Source organism: Thamnophis sirtalis, unplaced genomic scaffold, assembly GCF_051295495.1.
Source record: "Thamnophis sirtalis isolate CommonGarterSnake01/CBP01778 unplaced genomic scaffold, rThaSir2_p1.2 scaffold_3, whole genome shotgun sequence".
Classification (NCBI taxonomy): Eukaryota; Metazoa; Chordata; class Lepidosauria; order Squamata; family Natricidae; genus Thamnophis; species Thamnophis sirtalis.
Window position 1 is genome coordinate 90,515,995 of NW_028261383.1, and position 27,408 is coordinate 90,543,402.

The 27,408-nt window shown below is 38.2% G+C and overlaps 1 protein-coding gene across 2 annotated transcripts in view; it reads left to right on the top strand.

Annotated features, from left to right (window-relative positions):
• The window catches only part of ADAMTS2 (ADAM metallopeptidase with thrombospondin type 1 motif 2), a 262,418-nt gene that overhangs the window by 147,293 nt on the left and 87,717 nt on the right, over window positions 1-27,408 (top strand). For both annotated transcript variants that reach the window (XM_087709481.1, XM_087709482.1), the window contains exon 4: window positions 22,900-23,099. In XM_087709481.1, the coding sequence (XP_087565607.1) occupies window positions 22,900-23,099 (200 nt within the window). The remainder of the gene's footprint in view (window positions 1-22,899; window positions 23,100-27,408) is intronic.

Sequence of the window (27,408 nt, forward strand, 5' to 3'; positions counted from 1 at the left end):
GGCTGGGTTTTGAGCTTAAAGTGTGGTCGGAGCTGCCGTCTTTTTATAAATCTTGGGGTGGGGGAGGGCTGGCTTTGTTTCTTTAAGTGGTATGATTGTTGTGTGGTTGTATCATGATTGGTAGATTGGGGCTGGCTGGGTGTCTGCTGTTGTTTCATGCTGTAACGGCCTGGGTGGTGGATGGGGCTCATTTGTTGACTACGGCTCGTTTCCAGATGTCTGGTAGGTGGGAGGTGTCGTCACGTTTATTCATGTTGTGGGGGATGTTTTTCTATTTTGATAGCTTCCATAATTATTCCCTTGAAGTGTTCAGTTTTGGAGATTAACCTGGTTCCTTCAAAATTAATTTCATGTCCTGTAGCTTTAAGGTGCTGGAAAAGAGAGGAAGTTTTTTCTTTTTTTCTAACTGCGTTCTTGTGTTCTGCGATGCATGCATTTATCCTCCTGTTCGTTTGTCCTATGTATGTTTCAGGGAAGATTTTGCATGACATTTCGTAGACTCCCGCCTACCAGACATCTGGAAACCAGCCCTAGTAAAAAAACGAGCTCCAATCACCACCCAGGCCATTACAACATGAAACAACAATGGACACACAGCCAGCACCAATCAGCACCAATCTACCAATCATGATACAACTACACGACCAATCATTCCACTTACTGAAACAAAGCCAGCACTCCACACACCCCCACCAAAATTTATAGAAAGATGGCAGCTCCGATCACACTTTAAGCCCAAAACCCAGCCTGAAGATGGCGAGTGAGATCTCACCAAAATGTTGCCAAGACAATCTCAATCTTACATGGGAAAAGACCCAAATACAACAAGACCAGCACATATACATATACATATACATATACATATACATATACATATACATATACATATACATATACATATACATATACATCATATACATATACATATACATCATATACATATACATATCCTCTTATGTGAAAACACTATTTTGGGGGGAGATTTAACCAGTTCACAAAATTTGGACAATTTTAGAACTGCCTGGGGATATTGGTGAGGTTATAAGTATCATGATGCTCATGGACTCTTGCCTTGTTGACATCTGGAATAATTACTTTGGTGAGAATACAACATTCAGAAATTCAATTAGAAGAACAATGAAAATCTATCTAGCTGATGACCCTTGTAGAAAGGAAATAGTTTCTACATTGCCAGTTTTTTTCTCAAGGAACGAAAAGTTTAGACTTCAGAAATGTTAATAAGTTATTATCTTCTTTATCTAATCTTGAATATTATCAAGAATAATATTCTTACATTCTTCTTCTTTGTATAATCAAGTATGTGATAATACATTTTCTAAATTTATCTTAATATCTATCCCAAGCCTGCTCTATTTCTTTTTAACTTGCTTTTCCTCCCCTTTTCCTGTGACTGGAAGAGATTACTGTACTTTGACATGGATTGATTTTGAACATGTGTTTGAAACAGTTCATGAAAATGCAGAACCATTGAAAGAATAACTGTTTGCTGTTAGAGGCAGCTAAAACTGTGAGGTGTGAAGCCCAAATGAATTTAATTGGAATCATCTTGTTGCCATAGTTTCAAATATAAAGTTCGTAGTTTCAGAGTAATGGAAAGACAAGTTCCACCTATTGATGGTTTAGAAAGATGTCATAATGTTTGGCCAGCAGGAATTCTCAGGTCTTTGAGAGATGGATCACAGGCATTGCTGGCTGCATTCAGGAAGTATCTTCTTCCTTCTGTTTTTCATCCAGGCCTCAGCAATTAATTTAGTGAAAGTCTGGATCTGAACTAAAGAGAGTGGGGTGGGGAAAGATGTAGGTTCTGGGCAGTGGTGGGTTGCAGACAGTACGCCCGGGTATGGGCATACTGCAGCCAGCCCGGAGCACCAGATATTGTTCCGGTATGGTGCTCCATAGGGCCCACCTGCCCGCCCTTGTTTCTTACCATTCTTTTACATCTTCAGCACTTCTGTGCACAGCACATACAACATATGTATGATGCTCCTCTGAGCAGCTGGAGCATCGCGGAGGCTCGCAGAAGCACCAAGACTCATGTGCACGCTGCACGCATCCACATGGATGCCAGCAAGCCCATTTCAACTGGTACGGTTGGAATGGAATCCGCAACCCACCACTGGTTCTGGGGCATTTTCTCATATCCCCAGCCCATTTCAGGCTCCAGGAATATTTTTGTACTAGGATAAGTTATTTAGAAGCAATCAAGTTAAAAACTACCGGTACATGTGGACTAGGATGATTTCAAAGCACTCACTCAAGAGAGTGATTTTATAAAATGATGCCAAGGAAACGATCATCAAGTAAGATTTAAAAATGTGATCTAATTCTTAAATAAGAAGAAACTTATCCCACCTGGAGACTGGGAAGGGAATTCTCTAGCTGGGAATTAAATCAACCAATCCAGTGGTGGGATTCAAATAATTTAACAACCGGTTCTCTGTCCTAATGACCATCTGGGTAGGTGGGGCTCAGTGGTCATGTGACTGGGTGGGCGTGGCCAACTCAAGATCACTCAGGTCGATGGGCGCTTTGCCTTAGCTGTTACAATGTAATAAGGGTTAACCGGAGAGGTGGTTTCTGTAAGCAGGGCAATAAAGATTAGGCTAGGAACAACACCAGAATGTTTCCTTCCTGCTTTCCTTACAGGATTAGCCCTGTAAAGTGGGGGGGGGGGGGAAAGGAGATTTCTTCCAACAACTGGTTCTCTGAACTACTTAGAAAGTTACCAACCGGTTTTCCCGAATAGGTGCGACCTGGCTGAATCCCACCACTGAACCAATCACAACTTTGGATTCCATATCCAAAGCTGCTTTGTATTATATCATTCTACAGATGCATTTGATACCCAGCATTCTCTGATTTGAAAAGATTGAGGTAGCCTTTGAAACTTATAAAAATACATAATATACCATATGTATACAGTATATGTAGACAATGAAGTTATACAATAACTGGCTTATAACAGCCAGTATCTAGTTGTAGGTGAATCAGATTAGATTCCAATGTTATTTGGCAAATGTCTGAAAAATATAGGCAAATAATCAGGTTAAAAAAATGTGGTGATTTGATAATGTTAAAGTTTCAATGTAATGATTTTTATATGGATCCTAAAGCATCTAGCAATTTAAAACTAGCAGTTTAAAATGAAATCCTTATACAACATTAGCAACATTGGTGAATATTAAGGCAATTTGAAACACTCATGCCAATAAGTGTAGTGGGGTAGTGAGATCTTGCCCCTGTCATGGTCAGACCACTACCTATTGAGGCTTGACTTTCGGAGACCAAACCCCCACTGTAGGGAGGAGAAGCCGACCAGGTGGTTCCGCCCCAGGCGACTTATGGACCCTTTGGGGTTCCAGACGGAACTTGGGGTTATTCCTGATACTCTCGCCCGCAGTCCGGCAGAGACTCTGGTTGCTGCCTGGCACTTGGCAGTGACGAAGTCTCTTAACCGGATTGTGCCTCTACGGCCGCTCCGAGGCAGTGGATCCCGGAGGGCTCCTTGGTTTACTGAGGAACTCCGGGAGAGGAAGTGCCAAAGGAGATGCCTAGAGCACTTATGGAGGACCAGTAAATCCGAACCGAACCGAGCACGTTTAACAACCTGCACCAGAGAGTACATTCGGGCAATTAGGACGGCTAAGAGAACATACATTGCCTCTCTGGTTGCGTCTGCTGAGTCGCGCCCAGCCGCCCTGTTTAGGATAACCCGTTCCCTCCTAAATAGGAGGGATACGGGCGATCCGCTGCAGGGTAGGACTGAGGATTACATCCAGTTCCTCGCAGACAAGGTTGCTCGGTTCCGGGCGGGTTGTTGGCTGGTTGTCAACAGCAGAAAGGTGACACGAGGCTGGATCCAGGCGGTTGTTACCGCCTCTCTTCGGGAGGGGATCTTTCCCCCCGCTTTAAAGGCGGCGGTGGTGAGACCCCTCCTGAAGAAACCATCCTTGGATCCAGCTGTTTTAAATAACTATCGTCCGGTCTCCAACCTCCCCTTTGTGGGGAAGGTTGTTGAGAAGGTGGTGGCCTTTCAGCTCCAGCGGTCCTTGGAGGAAGCCAGTTATCTCGATCCTTTCCAGTCAGGCTTCAGACCTGGCTGCAGCACAGAAACCGCTTTGGTCGCGTTGACCGATGATCTTTGGAGAGCCAGGGATGGAGGCCACGCCTCCATCCTGGTGCTCCTTGACCTCTCAGCGGCTTTCGATACCATCGACCATGGTATCCTTCTGCGACGACTGCGGGAGGTGGGGGTGGGAGGCGCTGTTCTACAGTGGTTCTCCTCCTACCTCTCGGACAGGTCGCAGTCGGTGTTAGTTGGGGAGCAGAGATCGACCCCTAGGCCCCTAACGTGTGGGGTGCCGCCGGGTTCGGTCCTGTCCCCCTTACTTTTCAACATCTACATGAAACCGCTGGGTGAGATCATTTGACGGCATGGGATAAAATACCACCAATATGCGGACGATACCCAGTTGTATCTGTCCGCCCCGTGCCAACTCAACGAAGCGATGGATGTGATGAGCCAGGGTCTGGAGGCTGTTAAAGACTGGATGGGGGTCAACAAGCTTGTGCTCAATCCAGAAAAGACCGAGTGGCTGCTGTGTTTCCCTCCCACAAATTGGCCAAGTGTTCCATCTCTCAGGCTGGGGGGTCAAATTATACGCCCCTCAGACAGGGTTTGCAACTTGGGAGTCCTCCTGGACCCACAGCTGACCTTCGAACATCATTTGTCAACTGTGACCAGGGGGGCATTTGCCCAGGTTCGCCTGGTACACCAGTTGCGTCCCTACCTGAACCGGGAGGCCCTCACAACAGTCACTCGTGCCCTTGTGACCTCTAGGCTGGAATACTGCAATGTGCTCTACATGGGGCTGCCCTTGAAGAGCATTCGGCGACTTCAGCTAGTCCAGAATGCGGCCGCGCGAGCGATTGTGGGTGCACCTCGCTTCACCCACGTTACACCTATCCTCCGCGAGCTGCACTGGCTGCCTGTCGATCTCCGGGTGCGCTTCAAGGTGCTACTTATCACCTATAAAGCCCTTCATGGTAGTGGGCCTGGGTATTTGAGAGACCGCCTACTGCCAATTACCTCCACTAGACCGATACGATCGCATCGATTAGGCCTCCTCCGAATTCCATCTACTAGCCAGTGCAAACTGGCAACTACCCGGAGGAGAGCCTTCTCGGTGGCTGCTCCGACCCTCTGGAACAAACTCCCCGTGGAGATTCGGACCCTCACCACCCTCCAATCCTTCCGCGCCGCTTTGAAGATCTGGCTGTCCCGGCTGGCCTGGGGTTAAGATTCCAACCCCACCTGAATTGTGTGACTGTTGTGCTCTCTTTTAATATGTTGTATTGTTTCCATATTGGAATACTGTTTGTCTTTCCCCCCTCCCTTTTTGAATTGTGAGCCGCCCTGAGTCCCCCCAGGGAAAAGGGCGGCATACAAATAAAGGAAATGAAATGAAATGAAATAAGACAATAAAAATTAACTTTTCTATACTTGAGTTAATGGTTTTGTAGAATATCTCATCAATACTTATTGCTTTGCTAATGTACTACTGCACTATAATGTGCTACAGATATAACTGGATACAGTACATATAGCCTGGATTTGTTTGAGCTACTTTACATTGTGTTTATAACCTGGTTGGTTTCAGAATTGTGTTAGTTCATCTGTATCAGTCTAAGCAGAGATGCATGACTTTTCAGCAGGCAACCCTAATTTCCTTAATGAGTATGAGAAAATGAACTATTTTTGAACTTCAGCTTCGTCAACTCTCTCAGTTTTGCCCCAATTAAAACACCCACCCAAACCCACACTCATCCACAAATCCAAGCACATCAGTACATTAATGTTTAAATATAATTACTTAAGATATTGATAAGTAGGAAATGAAGTAATTATATTTATATAATAATGTACTCAGACAACAGCAAAACAGAAAGGTATTGAATTGAAATAATGTATGCTAAAATAGAGTGATTTGACTTTTTTTCTTTGAAAATGACTTTGTCAAGTTTTGTTTCTAGTTCTGTTCTGCTTCAAAATGATGACGAGGTATTCACAACTCACAGGTCTTAGTTGGATTAATTTTTTATAATGGTTTTTATAGGCACGTAGAATTCCCAAGAACTTTGAAAGGGGGGAAGTGATAGCTAGAACAATAATGACAGGACACCTGTGCTTCTTGCATTTACTATTTGAAAACATCATTTTTCACAGTATATTAAAATCTCCCTGTGACAGTTTTCTGTAACATATTAGTGAAAATAGTAAATATCCTTGGAAATGTAGATATATGAAGTAGACAAAGAATTATGGGAACTTATGCATCAATAGTTCCTTTCAAGCTCATAATAAAGAGTAGAAAAGAGAAGACAACTAGTAGATTCCAGATGTTTGGGGCTTTAGGTACCATGTCTCAGCCTGCAAGGCCAATTATCTGGAAGTTGAATCAAAACATCTGGAGATGACCAAATTGTCTATCCCTGGGTTAAATCATGTGGCATTGTCAAATATTGTATGCAATAAAAATAACAGTATAAACATATTTGCTATGATCTATGGTGCAGTCCTAGGCCAAGAAACACTTAGAAAAACATAGTCAGATTTATTGGGCAACATTATTGAGTTGTTCAGAATATTAAATCTCTATTATTAACATAGCCATATTATTTATCATTGAAACCAGAATACTTTTAAGAAAGAAAGTGGTACTAAAAATAAATAAAATTTCACATATGTTGAACTATTTATTGATAGACAAGTGGTTTTATATTGATAAACCTATAAAACATTGGAAACTGAATAGTTTTCTTTCTTCTTAAAAATATTTCAATTATATGAAACTATCTTTATATTAATTAAATCAACATTTAAATAGCATCTGCAAAATAATATTTATTGGTATTATCCACATACTTTAAGCAGCTTATTTGTCTAATATTATGCCACTGGTATTTTTCTGAAAAATGCTTCTTTTTATTTTGTTCATTACTTGAAATCTTCTTCAATATTAAAATTTATGGTTCATAAATTTGAAATTGTTGATGCCTTCAACTATTTTTTTCTATAGAGCATACTATTTTTAATTGTAAAAATATATTTACTAAAGATGTTGAATTACCTGCTAAACTCAAAATAAATTCTACTAAATGTCAGATAGTCTTATTTTTTTATTGCAGGCCTTCTCACTTCTATTATAGTACAGTACGGATTATATATTTATCCATAAAAATATTCTTCCAATTTTTAAAAATTCAACATTAAATCTTATATGCTATTTGACCAGAGGTGGGTTGATAATTTCTTTACTACCAGTTCAGGTGCGCTCCCGTGCACGTGCGACCCCTCTGGGCATGCACAGAAGTATCAGGGAGGGTGGGCGGAGCCTCCCTCCGCTGCTACTACCGGTTCACCCAATCTACGCCGAACCGGCAGCAACCTTTGTATTTGACTCTCATTCTTTGTTTTTTTTATTCCTCTCTTGATTTGTAAGGATAAATGTAAATAATTTCCTGTTTGAACCTGTGTTTCCAAAAGCAAAGTTCACTAACTGCAGTTAACTCCAACTGCAATTCACTAAAAGCTTCAAAATAGGACATTTTTTGGCATGACTTTACAAAACAAATTCAGTACCTCCACAGGAAGTTAATAATATAGCTCTTCAGCTCATTTCAAACATTTCTAAAATCTGCAATGCTGAAGTATCTTTTTTTATTCAAAATCAATTTATTTACAAAAAGTTTAGTTAATCTTCAAGCTTCTTTTTTAATTGGTATACTATCAAAGCTTATTTGTATACTATTATGCATTAGTTGTGCATTTCAACCAGTTCTATTTCTGCTCTATAGCTTTTGGTCTACATAGCAAGAACATTATTTTTACTATGATGCTGTGATCCACTTAAAATATGTGTTCATGTAATCACCATTATTTTTTTTATCTTCAATCTTTAACTTACAATAGCATTTGCCATAATGTCAGATGTTCTAACATTGACAGAATGAACTTCTGAAAGTCTTACTCTAAGTTCATGAATTAGATGCAAAAATTGAACCATTATTGGAATTATGTTTTTTCTATTGAAAGTACCGGTATATGATTTTTCACTAATTTAAAACTGGTCTCTTTTAATTATTTGTAAATTTAATTTTCTGCTAATGGGGCTACACATTAATAGCTGAGATTTAACTTTTGATACATGTACAAGAAAACTTTAGAAAAATGACCAAAATTAATCTAGTAGAACAATGGTTTGATCTGTTGCTCCTGTCTGAGAGGAGGTTTTGAAATATTTCTAGCAGGACTATCAGATTCTGTAATAGCTTTACTCCCTATGCCATCCATCTGGTAAACTCACAAGATTTGTTTTTCTCACTATGTAGCATACATGTATACGTCTGAACTAGATTGTGTTGTTTCTCTGGGTCATATTATATGTGTGTATGTAGGTGTATGGATAATTTTTTGTCAAGTTTATGTAGTGCATATTGGAGATGGTTATGGTTGAGAGATGCATGCAATGAAATCCCATTTTAATGTATGCTGATTAGTGTACATTTAAAGTGACTTAAATGTGACTTTTATTTTTTGAGTTTATTGCTGCCAAAAGTGTTACTACAAAATTAAAAAGTGCTGCCAACAATTAAGTAAATAATTACACCATATGTAAGTACACCATATCTGACATTAAATACATCATAAATGACAAAAGCACATTAACAAAAATGTGCAGCTTGCTTTCTTTACATGACAGGATTCTTTAGCCTGTATTTGATTTCCCAATTATATTTTCTCCATGTTTCCCATTGACCTCATTTTTTCATTCTAGAAGCACTTCTGGCTTTAATTTTTCAGTGGATGGATAACCTAGCTGGGATTGATGGCTCAGAGGAAGCAGGAGTTCAACATGCTGTGTTCCTTTTCTCCAGATATTATTCCTTGACTGCCAACTCCTTCCTTCTGCTTCCAGCATTCTAAACATTATTTGTAGAGATGTACACATAGGTCTTCACCCAATTATGACTTTTATAGAAAACTGTTCAATACATAGTGGGCATCAGTTTTTTATTTATCACCTTGCCAGTTATTCTCAGTGCACTGCACAGAGTCCTTATTTAGATTGCAGGACATTTTTCTTTTCAAATAATTCCTTGGCAGTAGTTTTCTCAGGTCTTCTAAAACTATGGAGATTGGTGCTAAATTGCCCTAGCCATATCTGAAAGTTTATGAACATTTGCCTTCAGGAGTTGTGGGTGCTGCTCCATCACAGGAGGTGATTGGATAGCTATTTGTACAGAATGGTATAGGGCAGCGGTCCCCACCCTTACCCGGTTTTGTGGACCAGCAGCGGTGGCGGTGGGGGAGGGTTTGGTTTCATGTATGCGCCTGCCATTAGTGCAAATGGAGCTTTGCGCACTTGCATGTCATCTGCCTTCCCATGCACAATCTGGTTCCCATGGGATGCGGACCAGTACTGGGCTGTGGACTGGTGGGTTGGGGACCATGGTATAAGTCATCCTGCTTGAGTATGGGATTGAACTAGATAACATCTAAGGTCTTTTCCAACTCGGTTATTCTGTTATTCTAAAAGGCTAACATTGTCCTGCCTGCAATGCATAAGAGGGCTCAGTGAAAGAAATACATCATGGCTTAGTTATATTTATCTTATAATAGCAACTGTGATATAGTTTTTCACTATAATTGAGAGGTATCATTTGGAGCAATTTGATTACTGATTCTTTTGCCTTCTGGCAAAGTATATCTCTGAAGGATGAATGATCACTATGAAATGTATTCCTGTTTGATATGTGTGGGCTTTTTAAAATGAAATAAAGAAATTTCCAAAAAAAAAAAATAGCTTAAGTGCAAGTAATTACAATGGCTCAGTATTCTGTACAGGAAGAAATTAATATATGAGGTGAAAATGTCAAAATAAAAGGTCAGAGAAATGAATTGAGAAAGAAAGTTGAATGTTAGCTAAAAGAACTTGTTTGCTGCTAGAAGCTCCCAGCAGTATTAAAAAAAAAAAGTTAGGAGGGAATATAAAAATGGCTAAGTACTTCACACTTCATTAAAATTTTACATAAGATAGCCAAAATGCCCTGTTTCGTGTTAAAAAATGGGACAATTAATATAATGAAATACTCATTGCTATAGGATTTTTCATGAAATAATTTATAGGCCAAGAATTTTTCAGCAAAGATAATTTCAGGAGACGGACGTGAAATAGATTCTTAGAGAAAATCTATTCAAATATATATAAAATATGGAACAAAATATATGGAAGCTTTGGACAATACTGCTGAGGCAAAGGATTAACCACTGTGCAGATATGGGAAGGAAAAGGATGATTAATACTTATACCATTCTCAATAATTTGTAACATTATTCAGAAAATGAACGTGTCTAAAGAAACAGGAGCAATTATGGGCTGTATCACACAAGAGGAGAACCTTTGACAATCTTGGCCACAAATCAAGCACTGATGCATTCTGGATCCTGACCTTCTCAAGAATCTGCTTCTTTTTTCCCTGACAATCTCCCAAGCTTTATTTTCTGATTGGAAGAATACCAGATTTTCCTTCACCCTTAATACCCCTGGGGAAGGGCAAGATCTTTTCAAAGGATCTGCAAAATTAAATGAATAAATGTTGACATTTCTTGGGTTTCTAATTTTTAACAGAGTAAATAATTCCTCAAAATGATTGAGGACCTCAGAGAATTTTGATTTCTGTGGGACACATCCTGCAGAAATCAAAATTCTTCGGGGGGGGGGCAGTCATTTTGAAGAATAGCTATAGCAATAACACTTAGATTTATATACCACCCCCACTTACTCTCTGGGCTGTTTACGATGTCAGCATATTGCCCCCAACAATATGAATCCTCATTTCACCAACCTTGAGCCCCATTAGGATTGAACTCCAGATTGTGAGCAGAGTTAGCCTGCAATACTCTTTCAGGAAGGGAAAGGGATCCTGAGACATTGTTTGAGAACCACTGTCCTATAGGAAAGTGGGCTAGAACAGCTCACAACAGCTTGCTGATTATAAGAGCAGGCAATGTGATAGATTCAGTAATCTGTTTTTTGACATGGTTACTCTTAGATTGTATAATATATGTATTTGAAACTGGCAGACTGGTGCAGCCTAGGAGTCCTCCTTGGCTCATAGTTTCTTCTTGATGAATGGCCAGGAAAGCCTTTGCAAAGTTTCATCTTGCATGCCCGTTGTGCCCTTTCCCAGGCCAGGAGGCACTTCAAGACTCATGCCCTAGCCACATCACAGTCAGAATGCTACACTTCACTCTACATGGAGTTGTCTTTAAGGATTCCATCTGAAATCTTCAAGTGGTCCAGAATGCAGTGACCCAGGCAGCCTCGGAAGGAATGGGAATTCTGAGAGCTGGAATCCAACATATCTGCAAAGCACCAATCTTTGCAAAAGCTGACCTATATGAAAAAGACGAACAAGAATCCAGTACCAGGCCTTGTATGCCAAATAGAGATCCATGCTCAGTTATAATGCTGTTGTTATAAAATGAATGCTAGTTTTATAAAAAAAAAAATGCAAAACTTTCGGTGAAGTGCCACATTGGAAAGATTTATATATAGATTTTTTATATCTGAAAAGGCAGGATCAATAAATGGATCAATCCTTCAAGTATAGAGCTAAATTGGAAGTTTTGCATCTAATTTTTCTTTTCTGGTAATAACTATAGGACTGATCTGTCCATTCCTTTTAGCAAGGCTAAAGCTTTTTCTTCCTCCTTTTTCTTTAAATAAACAGGCTTTGCTCTAGAACTGGACGTTTCAGTGAGTAGGTGTGTTTAGGAATTCTTTCCCCTGTTTGCAAGGCCTCAGAAGGTCTGATTCTGCCATATTAAAAATACATTGTGACTTCCTGACTGGAGAATCTAACAAAGAACTGACAAGATTGCTGGTTTGGCTGGCAGGCTCCAGATTTCTAGCTTTTTGTATTTGGCAAAGCCAAGCAGGACTATTATGTTTTATAATGGTTTGGGATTAGAAAGCAAATTGCAGATCAATGTGTTCTCTGGTGCTGAGGAAGTTTCAAAGTCATATTCCCCCCCCCCCCTTCTTCCAAATTTCAGTGACCCAGTTCCAACTGTTTTCTCATTCCTGCTCATTTTCAAGTGGTTGACAGGCTTCTCAACTTGTTATCCTTCTGATTCAGTATCTGGCATCAAGCCATGGATCTTAACTAGAATAAGATTTTAAATTCAAGTCTTAGCAGGGTTTTTTCTGTGCATCAATTAATTTCCACTAACTCATAAAAGCTACATTGTTATAGACAGGAAGGCTTAATCTGGAAGGAGCCAATATAGAAATAATATGAACAAGCAGAGAGAGAATGTATTTGAAATGAAAAAGTCTTGCTGAAAGCCAGATCCTCTTTGTGAAGTTTTGCTCTCTTGCTCCTTAAATCTTTTTTTTTTAATAATACTTTAAAGACTACTTACTAATAAAGAGCTTGAAAAATTAAACCTCTCATGCCAAGGCTGATGAATTCTGACATTTTGTGATATATATATATGTGTGTGTGTGTGTGTGTGTGTGTGTGTATGTGTGTGTGTGTGTATGTGTATGTATGTATGTATGTATGTATGTATGTATGTATGTATGTATATATGTATATATATATATATATATGGGGGGGGTGTTTATATATATATATATTTACAACCCCCGGTATGCCCAAATATGGGAGGAAGTTCACTACTTCCATTCTCTGTCCTTCGGCTCGTCACAAGAGACCATCCAGACAGAAACCCAATATTTTTACTGTTGCCTTTTTGTTACATTTGTTGTATTTGTGCTGATAAATAAATAAAGGGAGACTAGTATAGATCTATTTCAAGCTATTTAGCTCTCATCAGCTAGCCATACCCTTACTGGGAATCGAAGATGCAATACAGCACAGGTTCGATTCCCAGTAAGAGTATGGCTAGCTGATGAGAGCTAAATAGCTTGAAATAGATCTATACTAGTCTCCCTTTATTTATTTATCAGCACAAATACAATATATATATATTTCTGTAGTTGAAATCATTGACCTATTCTCAATGGTGTAGAAGAAAGCAGTTTGACAAGTTGAGCATAGCTGTGGTGCTGGTTTTATACTCCAACATTAAATTCATGTATTCTATTAAATGTTGAATCAGGCATGGAGGCTTCAATAAAGGATTAATACAAATATACTGCAATTTTAATTAGTTATACCATGATTGTCCAACCTTTTGGCTTGGCTGATCTGTACTGAATGAAGAGGAATTGTCTTGGGCCAAATATAAGATATATAATATAGTCAAATGTACATAAATAACAAACTTACTTTATTTTTTAAAATATTTTTATTTTTCTATGGAGCCACATTACTAGCGGTTCAGGGGCACATGTGGCCCCTGGTCTGCAGGTTAAACACACCTGAGTTATACCCATAAGTGTAACTCTAACCCATCTCTTCCTTACATTTGGCAAAACTCTGCAGGCAAAATACCAAAAAGAATTATGAGGATTCCAGCCTTGTTCAGACATAATTAAAATCAGGGTACCGTATGCATCCCCCTTTCTTTCTAAAAGAAATAAGTCTTTGTACAGTAAGTGCAATTTTAAAGAAGACCTGAGAATTTCATGTTGTAGTTAATTTGACACATTAGCAAGTAAGATATTGTTTTCATAGCATTAAAATTGACTGTGAAGTTAGACGTAAGACACATCTGAGTGGAATGTTCAATGACATTGTGGAAGATCTTGGCTTGGGAAGAATTAATTGTGGGCTTGTTCATGCAGTTCACTCATGCCTGTTTGGTTCCTCCACTATAATCATCTATAGGTGTACCCAACCCATTACCCTGTTCCCTTTTGCAGAAACAATATTGTGCAGATGGCAGAAAAGGAGTGAGGAATCATAAACTAAGGAAGTCGAAAGCATGCAATAAGACAAAGAAAACACCTAGTGATGATTTATACCAGCACCAATTATTATAATTACGTTACTTCATAGATTGTCTTTGTTCTTTAAACTTCTTGATTTCATCAGCCTCAACCTAGGAATTTCTCAGTCTTTCCTCTCCTCTTAATCGTTCAGTCTTTCTTCATTTATTTGTTCTGTAATTCATTCAAATGAATCCTTATTCATTTTTACTGATATAACCAGTTTCAACATTTTTCTTTCATGCTGCTTAATAATTTTGAGACTGAATTAACCCCTCTTCTCTCTCTATGTTATTGTTTCACTAAACACCATTCTTAAGTTCCCCATTCTAACCCAATGCAGCCTCTCCTTCCTTCTTGCTCAACACTGAACCATTCACATTTCATTATTCTCCCAAATCATTTATTTTCATCATAGATATGATCCTTACTGCATTCAGTGACCAAACTCCATATTTATGCAGAACATCCTGTACCTCAAGCCTCCTCACTTTATCATATATACACAATACTTCCATTCTGCATCTTCCTAAATTTCTCAGAGATATACTAGGAAGCAAAACTATAATCATGGCACAAAATTGGACTTTACTTCCCATTGTTTAATCCTTGTTATTTCTCACATTCTCACCTTTCAAAGTACATTTAACAAATTAATCTTCCTGTATTAAAAATACATTCTGGGCAGTGTGGGTCTGCTTTCTGATTGTTGACTATTTTGCATTATTTTTGCTTCTTGTTTTTATTACTATTGGATTGTTTTATTGTTTCTAAGTTTGTGAACTGCCCAGAGTCACTGGCGTCAGGCAGTGTAATAATTAATTAATACATACATACATACATACATACATACATACATACATACATACTACATTAGGAAAAAATCTCCTCAGTGACGTGCAGTCAGGGGAGGCAGAGCCTCACCATTGTCATCATGAAAAGAAAAAAAATGTAAAAGGAAAAAGGCTGAGGTAGTTGCTACCAGAGTCACAGTGGATGACTCTGCTTAGTGCTTAACTGTTTAAAAAAGCCTCTAAAAAAGTGCCCTCTACAGGAGGAGGCAGGAGAACCACGTGCCTCATTTAGTCTATCGTTATGATCACTTGAGCAGAGTTAAGCAAGGGTTAAAAGCCGAAAAATTCCTTATGTAGATGGGGCACTTGGTTCTTTCGCCTCCTCCTGTAGAGGGCATTTTTTAAGAGACTTTTTTAAATAGTTAAGCAGAGTCATCCATTGGGGACTCTGGTAGCAGCTAGCCCAGCCTGACCTCAGCAGCTCTTGCCTTTTTCCTTTTATATTTTTACATTTTCATCATGGCAGACAAGAGCAGAGTTGAAATCCTCTGTGAAACAGCTGGAAAAGGTATGTGGGTCGGAGGGAGGGGGACGAATTCAAAATCAATGTAATTTTTAAGTAATTGTATTATTGTAAGTAATTTTTGTGTGTGTATGTGTGTGTGTGTGTTTTACCCGCCTCTGCTGGCACGTGGGCTGGCACTTTTTTTATGTCGGACATAGCGGCAGGGGTTTTGGACATAGCGCCAGGGCTTTGAGACATAGCGCCAGGGCTTTTGGATGCCCCAGCACTGTGTCCACCATAGAAGCAGGACACCTCTATGTCAGACACAGTGGCAGGGCTTTTGGATGCCCCGGCACTGTGTCCGTCATAGAAGCAGTACACCTCTATGTCGGACACAGCGGCAGGGCTTTTGGACACCCCAGCACTGTGTCCACCATAGAGGCGTTCCACCTCTATGGCAGACATAGCGCCGCGGCAGCAGGGCAGCTTTTGCCCGCTTGCCTCACCAGCCATAAACCTCACCTCTATGGCGGACACAGCACCGGCGTCCAAAAGCAGCGTCACTGCTTTTGTTTACAGCATTAGCAATCAAAAGACATTCTGCGATTCCATTTTCTCCCTTAGCAAGTTATTAGTTTAAGAAGGTGATTCCCTCTCCCCAACCTTTTTTAAAAATTCAAAAGTAAATGTGATTGTAGAAAAACTGATTGCTTTCCTGGAAATACAGCAAATTCCATAGTTTAGTGAAGCTTATTTATTCTTAAAATCTTGCAAAATTTTAGAATTTCTATAAAAGTGCAATTGGTTATTTTCTATATGTTGTTTTTGTTACTAAATTGTTTTCAAGGACTTGTGCTGCTTGCATGCTTATTTTACAATAATGAAATATAAATTTGTTTTTCTGGGAAAGAGATGGTTTACTTAAAAATGCAAGGATTACATATCATATTTTTCTGTTATCATCAAAATATTATACTGAGCTTTCACATTTCATCCTTCTCAAATTGAAAATGAGATGATAGAGGTGTCACTCACAATGCCAAAAGGTTGCCTTTCATTGTCATTAAATGGGCTAATTTTCTGTAATTTAATCATCTTTGCTTGGTGAATAGATGGCAGAGGTTAATGAAAATAGCCCTGAACACATTCACCTTATGAAGCTGGCATAAGAAAGTACCTTTTCCCAAATCCTAGTCAGGTAATAAGATAAGACATTAAGAATGTTATAAAATTGACAGGGGGAGACAATAGCTTTCCACTGTTAAGCAGCTTTCCTTTCTCTAGCAGGGGTGTCAAACTCAATTTCATTGAGAGATGCATCAGGGTTGTGTTGACCTCGGGAGGCTGTGGGGAGCATGGCCAGAGTGGGCATGGCCAGCTTGACGTCGCTCATCGGGGCTCAGTTTTCAGCCACGACGGCCTCCTACAGCCCTTTTCAGTGAAAATGGAGCCATGCACGGCCTTTCTGAGCTTCGTTTTCACTGGCAGAGAGCTACAGGAGGCTGTCTTGACAGAAAATGAACCCCAGCTGGGCCACACGCAGCCTCCCTGAGTTCCATTTTCGCTGGCAGAGGTCTGCAATAGACCGTTGTGGCCAAAAATGGAACTTGGGAGGGTCGCATGCGGCCCTCTCAAGCTCTGTTTTTGCTGGCAGAGGCACCACAGACTGGTCCTTCACTATTTCCAGGGCAGTCCCATGGGCCACATCTAAACACCCCACAGGCCGGATTTGGCCCACAGGCCTTGAGTTTGATATCCCTGCTCTATAATAGGCTTCTGTCTGCCTACTACCTGCTAGCATGACTTCCACTTTTCCTAATCAGTTTATCCAGAAGCTATCTAGGAATTCTGGGAGTTGTAGTCCCAACCTATCTGGACAACATCATATTTGGAAAACCTACTTTGATTATTCATTGCATTTTGATTTCAGTCAAATAGAGAAATAAATAGAAACAAATAGAAGACTTATGAAAAGCTGACACAAAAGCAAAACAACATAATACTACTGATTGTCATCTATAGTTCCTTGCTCAAATCACTGAAAAGCATTATCAATAAGCCACAACCTATACTAGGCAACAACACTGCACTTTCCTGGGTGTCAGTCCCACACTTGCATACAAACTGATAATAGAATGATGGTGCTAACGTAGAAACGAAAGGTGAAACAAACCCAAATGGCTTTACAATTTGATTTGTTCTAAATTTGCAAGGTTCATAATAATATACAGAAATAACATGAAAAGATGCACCTCAACCTCTTTGTTTTGCAGAGATGAAATGATATTTTGATGGTATGGAACATATTGAACTCCAAAGTTGCTGGCAACATTGTTGCCAGAACAATGGTGGAAAACATGACATAATCCTCAGACAATCCAAGTGATGCAAGAGGAAGAAGCAGTGGTTTCTGACATCTCTGATTTAAAAAAATTTTTAAGGATTTTCAGATTAGTGGTAGCTATGTCATAGAACATGATAAACTCTAAACAAGTCTGAAATATTAGACATATAAGGCAGAGATGTCATATGGAACAGTGGTGGGTTTCAAATTTTTTTGGAACCTCTTCTGAAGGTGTTGCCTGCTTTCGATGTCCACTGGTGGAACCTCTTCTAACCGGTTGGGTAGATTTGACGAACCGGTTCTACCGAATAGGTGCGAACTGGTAGGAACCCACCTCTGATATGGAAGTGTATTTATTTGTGTACTAACAACTTGGGTACCATCTAAACATGGTCAGCGAATTGCCCCAGGTCTTCTTTGAACTTGGTCATGTAAAATCCCTTTTCACAGGTTAACTTTATAAATGATTGAGAAAATTAAGACAAAGATTAGTGGCAAGAAAGGTCTAGCAGCTAGAGAATAGATCTATTCTGAAAATTAGAAATATAAACAAGCTCAAGAAGAAGCATAGCTAAGTGGTCATATATATAATTTTGACAATGATTCTGAAAACATGCACAAAGTTCTTTTCCACGATTCACTAAGCCTAATGTCAAGCCAAAGAAGCTGGAGTAACATATAGATCATCCTGATTGTTTTATACTTTTTAGGTGTACATTCTTTTTAATATAACAATTTTCTCTGCGTATTTTGTCTCCAAATTTAGTGTTTGATAGGCAAAACTACTAGCTGTAAAAACATGCATGTCCCATAGCAGAACATTTGTAGGTTATCAGTGAGAACTTACAGAATAGCTTTATTCACCCCATCTCACCCTTTTCCTCTCATTTGTACACTCTTGGAATGGCTGCAGAAGGTCTATATTGTTGCCAAATTGGGCCTCAGAGGAACCTACTATCTGATTTGCATGAAAGACAGACATGAATATTTAACTGCCTTTGATTCTCGTTATCAGAAGTTTGATTATACTGTAATAGCCTTTGGACTGGTTAAAGCCCCATTAGACTTCATGTGATTTATGACTCAGAGTTTCCACAGTTTGGAAACAAATTTTTGATTGTGCAGGTCATAGGTCATCCCAATAAGGGATATTGGCAACAGGGCAAGAAATAGCGCCTTGAGTACAAAAGGTGGATTTATTGTGTAGTTAAGTACAACATATACAGAACACTTCTTTTTTGCATCAAATACTTTCAAGTAAAAGAGGAAGGAACAAATTCTGAGAAATTGAAAAGGTTGTGGTTTACAATGATACTGTTAGATTTTGTTTTACCTTATAATCTCTTCCTGTACTTAATCGCCTTTTTCTGTACCTGAACATCTAATCCTTTATTGTTCACAGCTTAACTCTGTGGGTTTTTTTTTCTCTGATACAATCTCTTTTCTCTCTTCCTGCTTCCTGTTTTCCAGAAACATTTGTTGTGCTGGCCTCAGCTTCTTCTGAGACCTGGGTCAGAAGTTGGTTGCCCTCAATAGGACAGGGATTGCTTGTCTTCTGCTGTTATATAATGTCACTCGTCTCTCTCTGAGCCTTCACCTTTCTCTCAATGGCCTCTGTGGAAATTATTCTCTGGTTGAATGGCAGAGGAATTTCTTTTGGCAGCTTGCTCTGGCCTTTGCAGATCCATTCATTTGCCTTCCATCCCCTTCTTTAGGACCTAATAAAGTTTGCCCCAGCTGACCTTAATTCTTCATTCAGTTCACAAGTGAACAATGGACCTTTATCCATTACTCTGTCCTTATTTAAGATACATCTTGTATATGCATAAACTTCTTTTGACTTCAACAATAACCAAACACATGTTTTCAGAACATGTTCATATCAAAGTGTTTTCTGAACCAGGATGGAATAAAGGAACATTTGTCAGTGTGCAGTGCATAAATATTTAGTTGAAACTTCAATTTGGTTTCACCTCATAGAACCTCCCTTGCAGTTCAGCCTGCCTAATTTTCTGATGCATGATATACCGTGTAAGATTCCAAATGCGATGTTGCTGTGAAAAGAGAATGTATAAAATATGAAAAGACTTACCATCTTAGAAGGAAATGCACTGGGTAAGATAAAAGACAAGTTGAATCTCTTGGAAATAATAAGAAGAGGTACAGATGAACAATGTAGTACAATTATAATTAACAAGACAGAGAAGGAGATGAAGTTAGTGACTATCAGTCATTGCAATACTAGCAACAGGTCAAAGCAGATATGCAGTTGGGTTACATGAAAGGGAATCTTGAGATGATGAACTTTGACTATAAATATGACTATCCAATGAGGAAATAAAGAATAGTTGAGGACTTCTAAAGCCTTTACCTATCACAACCATTTCACTGGTTGAGTTCATTTCTGATCTTGGAGATCATGGGTTGACAAACCATTACATTCAATTCTGCCTATGAATTATGGATGGTACTAAGTTAGCTGAAAATCTAGGGAAAAAACAACTGCTCCTTTTGAGTCTGGTTTTATAGATTACATTTTATTTGATATAAATTGTATTTATTTATTTACAAGCAAGAAGATGACCCAGGTTAAAACCAGAAAACTGTAAACCTTTAGATGTGGTTGGATTTTGGCTTCCTTTCTCTTGGCAAACAACATCTGGAAAATCATCGTGCAACTATTATTGAGTTGATGATAAATTGTTAAAAATATGAGTTTCTTTAGTATTAACTGCATGATTTTATTTTAGATATGTCCAATTGGCAATTATGGGTCATAGGAATCTTTAATGATTAATTGTTGGAGTTGTCATTTTAAAAAAGCAAATACAAATTAAATCAAATGTTCTGGCCCTTGTTGTAAGGAATCAGACCATTTCTTTGTAACTTCTGAATGTCATACATCACAATCAAAGGGTTAGAAGGGAACTTGGAGGAGACAATATGTAAGTCTAAGAGTCATATTGTTATAAATTTGTATGATACAATCCTCTTGCATGTTTAATATGCTCAGGATGAGTTAGTCATTAAGGATATAGTCTGTCTCTTCCCAAGGAGTCAGCTGACATGGAAACTTCATTCATTTTATTTCTACAACCTTATGTGATATATGGGATGAGAGAAAGTCAGTTTTTGTGGCCGAGGTCAGTTTTTGTGGCTTTAGTATGCCACTCATTAATGCATGGGTGTGAGAGTTAGATACTAAGAATGGATGATCGAAGAAGAATTGGTGCTTTTGAACTGTGGTGCTGCCGTAAATTGCAGCAGAGTAACTAACAGGAGGTGTTAAATTGTATAAAATCAGACACATCGTCAGAAGCTAAAATCATAAATCTATCACTGATTTTCTTTGGCCATGTTGTGCGTGTGAATTCATTGAAGAAGGCAATGATGCCAAGAATGGTTAGTGGACAAAAAAGAAGGGGCAAGGAAAGAACATGCTGGCTTGATAACATCAAATCTGATGGCAAATTGAAAATACAATGATTGAAAGAAGCTGTGCTTGACAGGGTAGCGTGGAGAGCACTTCCCTATAAAGTCACAGAGTCAGACACAGCTAAACAGTTAAAAACAAACAAACAATGCTCATAATCCAACATCTTAAGCACTGTAGCATATGAGTCATTAGAATTTTTTTCTTTTAGAAAATACTGTTTTTAGAAATCATTCTTCATTGATCTTTCAATTTAAAAAGCCCCCCCCCCGTTTGTCCTTCCAATACATTAGATATAAAAACTTAGGTATCCAAGCAACACAGCCAAAATGTCTGTAAAATCCTGGTTACAATTTCTTATTGTTCCATGTCATATTCTTTATCTCGCTTTCCTATATTTTTCCACATCTGATTGTAGAGCAAGGCAGTAATGGTACTTTAAAAAGTTAATCACATTTATTAGCATAGCAGTTTGGTTGTTAAACCAATTAATAATATTTTCCCATTTTGCTTCATATAGCAAATAGCATATATCTTCTAATTGCCTATCAATATGTACATGCATATTAATATAGAATGTGCTTTTTAAAATACACACATACACACACATGCTGCCACTAGTTATTTGGCAATATTTCTCATAAGGAAATCATGCCAAATTATTCTCCTTTTAGTGTGAAATATAAGAACATTATATATTTGGATTACAATTCACAATCCATATCTACTATATATAATGTAATATAACATAACTATAATTGTACAACTCCAAATTATACAGTTGTTATAGATACAGCTTAGATATTGGAGAAGAAAATTTATTTAATTTGGCCATTTCTGCTGTTTGTTTAATTTTTATCTTAGATGTTTACATCCATGTTTAATGTACTATTCTGACATCTTATGACTTCCTGCATATTGAAACATGTTGGTTAAATTAAAAAAAATCTTTATTTTATGAACCTCTATGGTTATTTGTGTATATATATAAACCAAACAAATAATTCCAGAAAGCAAAATCATAATGAAATCATATTCACTATTAAAATGTTAAAACCCTAAATATTAGTTGAAACAGCAATGAACTATTAAAACACCACTAAAAGCTAATTTGAAAAAATACAAGTTGATACTTTTCTGAAAATAGAACATTACAACTCCCAAGGGAATCTATACTGAACTTTTGAAATAACTCAAAGAAAACTGATTCATACATATAACAGGTGGAATTTTGAATGTGAATGGCTTCAGTAGTATATCCCCAACAGTTTCCACATTACATGGAAAAAAGTGCTTTAGATAACCATGCTGAAAACTGTTTTGTCTATAAAGGTTAAAGTCTTGAACTGAGAGACCATTTGACAATAAGGCATTTGACCATATATAGCTTTTTCAATATCAGTATCATATGACCCTGTAGCTGTAGTTGTACGTAAAGCATATTACAGCATCTACATGTTAGGTAACCAAGAAAGGCAAAGCTGCTGTTAACTATATGTGTGTTTTGAAAAATTAAAAAAAAAGGAAAATGAGTCAATCTAAGTTTGCTAATATGTCCTGGGCTTGCTAAAGATAGATACAGTATTTGTGTAAAAACCTCTTGGGTCTTACTTATTTGGTCATGACACAATCGATAGCAGCCTTCTCCAAATTGTCCCTTCCAGATGTGTAGGGACTGTATCTCTCAGAATTACCAGCTGCTATGAACAAAGGATATTACAAGCCAAGCAGACTGGATGTTTTGGTCTCTTAACATCTGGAAAGGGCTGTGCTATGAAAGAATAAAAAATGACATCTAAAATTCAAACACATATTTTTTTAATTTCAATTTCTTCTAGAGGCTGATTTGAGCAATCTAGACAGCATGCTGTACCTATTGAAAGATGAAATAAGTTCCTCCAGGAAGAGGAGGAGATACCCAAGACACGCGGCTGACGATGACTACAGCATTGAAGTGCTTCTTGGAGTTGATGACTCAGTTGTACAGTTCCATGGGAAAGAACATGTTCAGAAGTATCTTCTGACTCTGATGAACATTGTAAGTAACTTTTCATTTTTTAGTGCCAGAGATTTGATTGAGTCCAATTGGATTACTTAACAGGTCTTGCAAATCTCTATTGTATTTATTTATTTTTATAGTGAGGCTGTTGGACCAGTGATGGGATTCAAAAATATTTACTCCTGGTTCTGTGGGTGTGGCTTGGTGGGTGTGGCAGGGGAAAGTTACTGCAAAATCCCAATTTCCTCCTGATTAGCTGGGACTCAGGAGGCAGAGAATAGATGGGGATGTGACCAGTAAGAGGTGGTATTTACCAGTTCTCCAAACCACTCAAAATTTCCACTACCAGTTCTCCAGAACTGGTCAGAACCTACTGAATACCACCTCTGTGTCCGACCCCTTGATGATTCTGTGTGACTTAAAAATAAATGTGAAATAATGCACAGAAAAAAAGGATACAGCTTGAGCAAAAGGACAAACATACAGTCTTGTGCTAATGGGCTTCGCAACCATCCTATTCCAAGGCCTGGCAGAAGAAATATCTCAAACATTCAGATCATTATCTCTTTATCCAACTGTGAAGACTACTTTAGCATTTAAGTAATGCTTCATCTACTTCAAGTACAAGAGTATAAACCAAATTGAGACCTGTTCAGACTATAGTTCTTTTATATTCAACAACAGAAGTTCTTTACAATTAAATGTTTTCTACTGCTTCAAGTAGAAAGAGAGGGACCTTGCACATTGTAGAGCACTTTACTGTATCCAAGAAAGAAATAGAAAAGCTTGTTCTTGAAATTTTGAAGAGTTCTCACCAGTTAATAACAAAACTAGATAGACCCAATGTCTATCTCAGTACAGTGCAGATTTCTATATCTATAACCCTATACCTAAGGTTATTTGATTATATAATTCACTGGGGTTCCAATCCTATTAACACACATAATAATGAATTAGATTCATTAAATACATCCAGTTTACTTCTGAAATTGGCTTAGTTTGTATTAATAGGAAACAGCTTGGTAATTAGCTCTAAAATGTCTATATAAGAAAGCACATAGTTTAAATGTAGATGCAAAATGCAATAGAAGCTCTTCCTGTTGGAGTTCAAATGGAGCTCATTTGCTTCAGCTCCACAGATTTCCATGCTAGTGATTTCAAATAGACTTCCCATGGAAGAATTAGGGAAACCCTTGCACAAACTGGAACAGGGCAGAATAAGCGACCTCTCTTTGTTTTTGTGTTACACAATCATGCTTTATAGTATCCTTTGATGACTCCCTTGTTCAAGCCAGAATGATGGATACGTCAAAAAAGATGCAGTCTGGATCAGAATGGACATATTTGGGGTTTAATAAGAAAGAGCCAATTCAACGCAAAACTGATAAGGCTGTGATTGATATATTCCAAATTAGACTGTTAAAAAAAAAGATACAGGTCTTTCCAAGTCTTAGTGATATCCAGTTTGGTGTACTGATTAAGACACCAGACTAGAAATGGGAGTCTGAGTTCTAGTGTCCTTCTTTAAGCACAAAGTCAGCTGGGCGACCTTGGGCCAGTCACTCTCCCTCAGCTTAGAAAGAAGGCAAGAGCGAGCCACTTTTGAAATTTTGCCAAGAAAACTGCAAAGCTTTGTCCAGGCAGCTGCCAGAAGTCAGCAGTGACTTGATCCCAAAGTCCTAGCAGAATAACTTCTGGATGGCAGTCAATTCTAATATGTCTACTTGTAAATTTCATAAAAGGATAATGGTGGTCTATTCAGACCAGTTATAAACAGCAGCATTAATGAAGGGTGACAGGATTCCAGCATGAGCAAAGCCAGTGACATATGTGGAAGTGCCTTAGATGGGTTCATATAAGAATATTACCAGATTCAGACAGGATTCAATCATCAGAAACCTATTTCTGTGTCTCTCAGTCAATCCTGTGCCTACCTTCCTTAATCCCTTTCATCTTATCCAGCAGTGAGCTCTGAAAAACCCAGAAGCTTGCAAGTATTTTGAAATGTTCCATTTGTTTTAACCTGAATCATTCTGGATTTGGTTTCCTCATGACCCTTATTGTTTTTAAAAGTATTAAATTTGCAAACTTAACCTGTCAGTCTCAGTATTGATAGGTGTTTATAATACTGAACCCATGGCTGAATATGACCATGTAGGAACTGATCATTACATAGCTATACATCATAAAAGAAAGAGAAAGGTTTCAAAAGGAAAACATTAAGAGGGATGTGAGCTTTTTTTTTAGAATCACTTCCTATTCCACTGCATTGCATGTGTTTAGCATTTTTTGTTACTCAATTATTAGTAATAGAACCATTAATTTGCAATCTGAAATACAGAATTGTTGGTCTCTGGATTTTTCCCCTTTACCATTAATCTGTCAAAACTTCAGCTGATGAGGTTAATTCTCTATTCTGATTGTAATATATGTATTAAGACAGTTTTCTGGGTTCTTCCCTCATTAACTCAATAAAAAAAATTCAATTTACCATGATGATATTGTGGGTGCTTGATTAGTATATTCAGTGTGCAGATGGACAGATCTTGGAGTAAGAATAAATTAGGAGCAGAGACTTTGTTAAATAAAATTTTAATATTTTAACATTTGTCTTTGCGTTGCATTTGAAGACTGCACTAATGTTATTAAAGACATTTAACTTGGTTGCGAGATTGAATGTATGTTTATGACTGTCTTCACATTTTTCTTTATACTAGTTCTTTCCTTGAAAAAGAATCAGCAAATGACTTGAGATGCAGATAGATGAAATCAAGAAAATTCTTGCAGTTAAATGTGCAGTTGAAACAGATGGGTTTTTTTAAACATGTTCAGTTTAAAAGTAGCTATATAAATTCTACACATAAAAATAAACAGTTTCTTATCATGCCATTTTAATCTATTTTAAGGTATATAGATCATACATTTTCAGTAAACTAACCAATGTTTTCATTAAGGAAATCATAATCTAATTTTAATTTTAAATCAGAGCTGTTGCAGAAATGCAAAAGATTACTTTGTCTGCCTCTTTTCCTACCTCAACAAGAATTTCTAGAAGTCCCTAGCATAATGAATATTTATTCTCTCAAATGATTTGAGGAATTATTTCTAGTCTTTGATACCTCAGAGAATCCTTTATCATAAGTATATGTTGAAGACTGGGTCACAGTTTGCCAAGCCTTTGGTCACCATGGGTAACAGGTACTCATACCTCCTTTAGTTCCTGCCCAAAATTCATATTTCATTGATATTTACCATCAATCTCTCTCTCTCCCTCTCTTTCTCTTTCTCTTTCTCTTTCTTTCTTTCTCTCTCTCTCTCTCTCTCTCTCTCTCTCTCTCTCTCTCTCTCTCATCTGCCTGCCTGCCTGCCTGCCTGCCTACCTACCTACCTACCTACCTACCTACCTACCTATCTATCATCTATCTATCTTCCATCTGCATGCATCTAGTTTGAAAAACAATGAAGCAGAAAATAAGATGTTGCACATCCAATGTCAATCTGTAGTGTAATCCTTACTGCTAAAAATGCTTCCAGCCTTGGAGACACCTTAGAGGGTTGTTAGAAAAGAAAAATAAATGATACGGAAATGTAGAGACTGTTATATTTTGAAATGTGTCCACTTACAGAGATAAGCTGAGATGGTTGAGAGACTCTTTGCAAGGCTAGAAGGCATACTTTTTGTCCATGACATCCTGTGGCAGCCAACTTGAGAGACTGTGTTGCTCTCTAAAACCTGTCAAATATCGAGATGTGTTTAGCGGCCCCAAGAGGTTGGGGGAAACCAAATTATGGTATCACGAGGATTGCTGTTTGTGGCTTTGTACAATTTGTAAGCTCCCATTATATTAATCAAATCTCTCAATATTTATTGAGATCATTGTTAAAGCTGGCCTTGACAAAGACCTTTTTGGTGAATTCATTCCTTGGTGTTCCCAGGTTTGGTTTAGTGTGAGAAGGATTACCCGACAAACAACGTTGCCGTAGCCTGATTGTGGTTTGAAATATTGATCTACAATATTTCCCTGAATAGGTTGAGGGTTGGAGTGTCTAAACCAATATGCACAAGTGGAGGCTCTTAGCAGATAATAGCACACTGTGTGAATGTGGAGCGATACAGAGTCCAGCATCTGGCTACTTCTAAAACATATATCAATAATGACTTATTTTTAGCCAAGACAAAGCCAAGAAGACGACTTCACCCTGGCAGTTTAAAGCATGATCTATACATGGAGGAGGAGGAGGAGGAGGAAGAATACTAACCAAATCATTGTTCATGTAACTCACCCACCCACCCCCTTGCAGGCAAGCAGTAATGTCTCCACATGCCTCAGTATTAGTGAGCCCAATT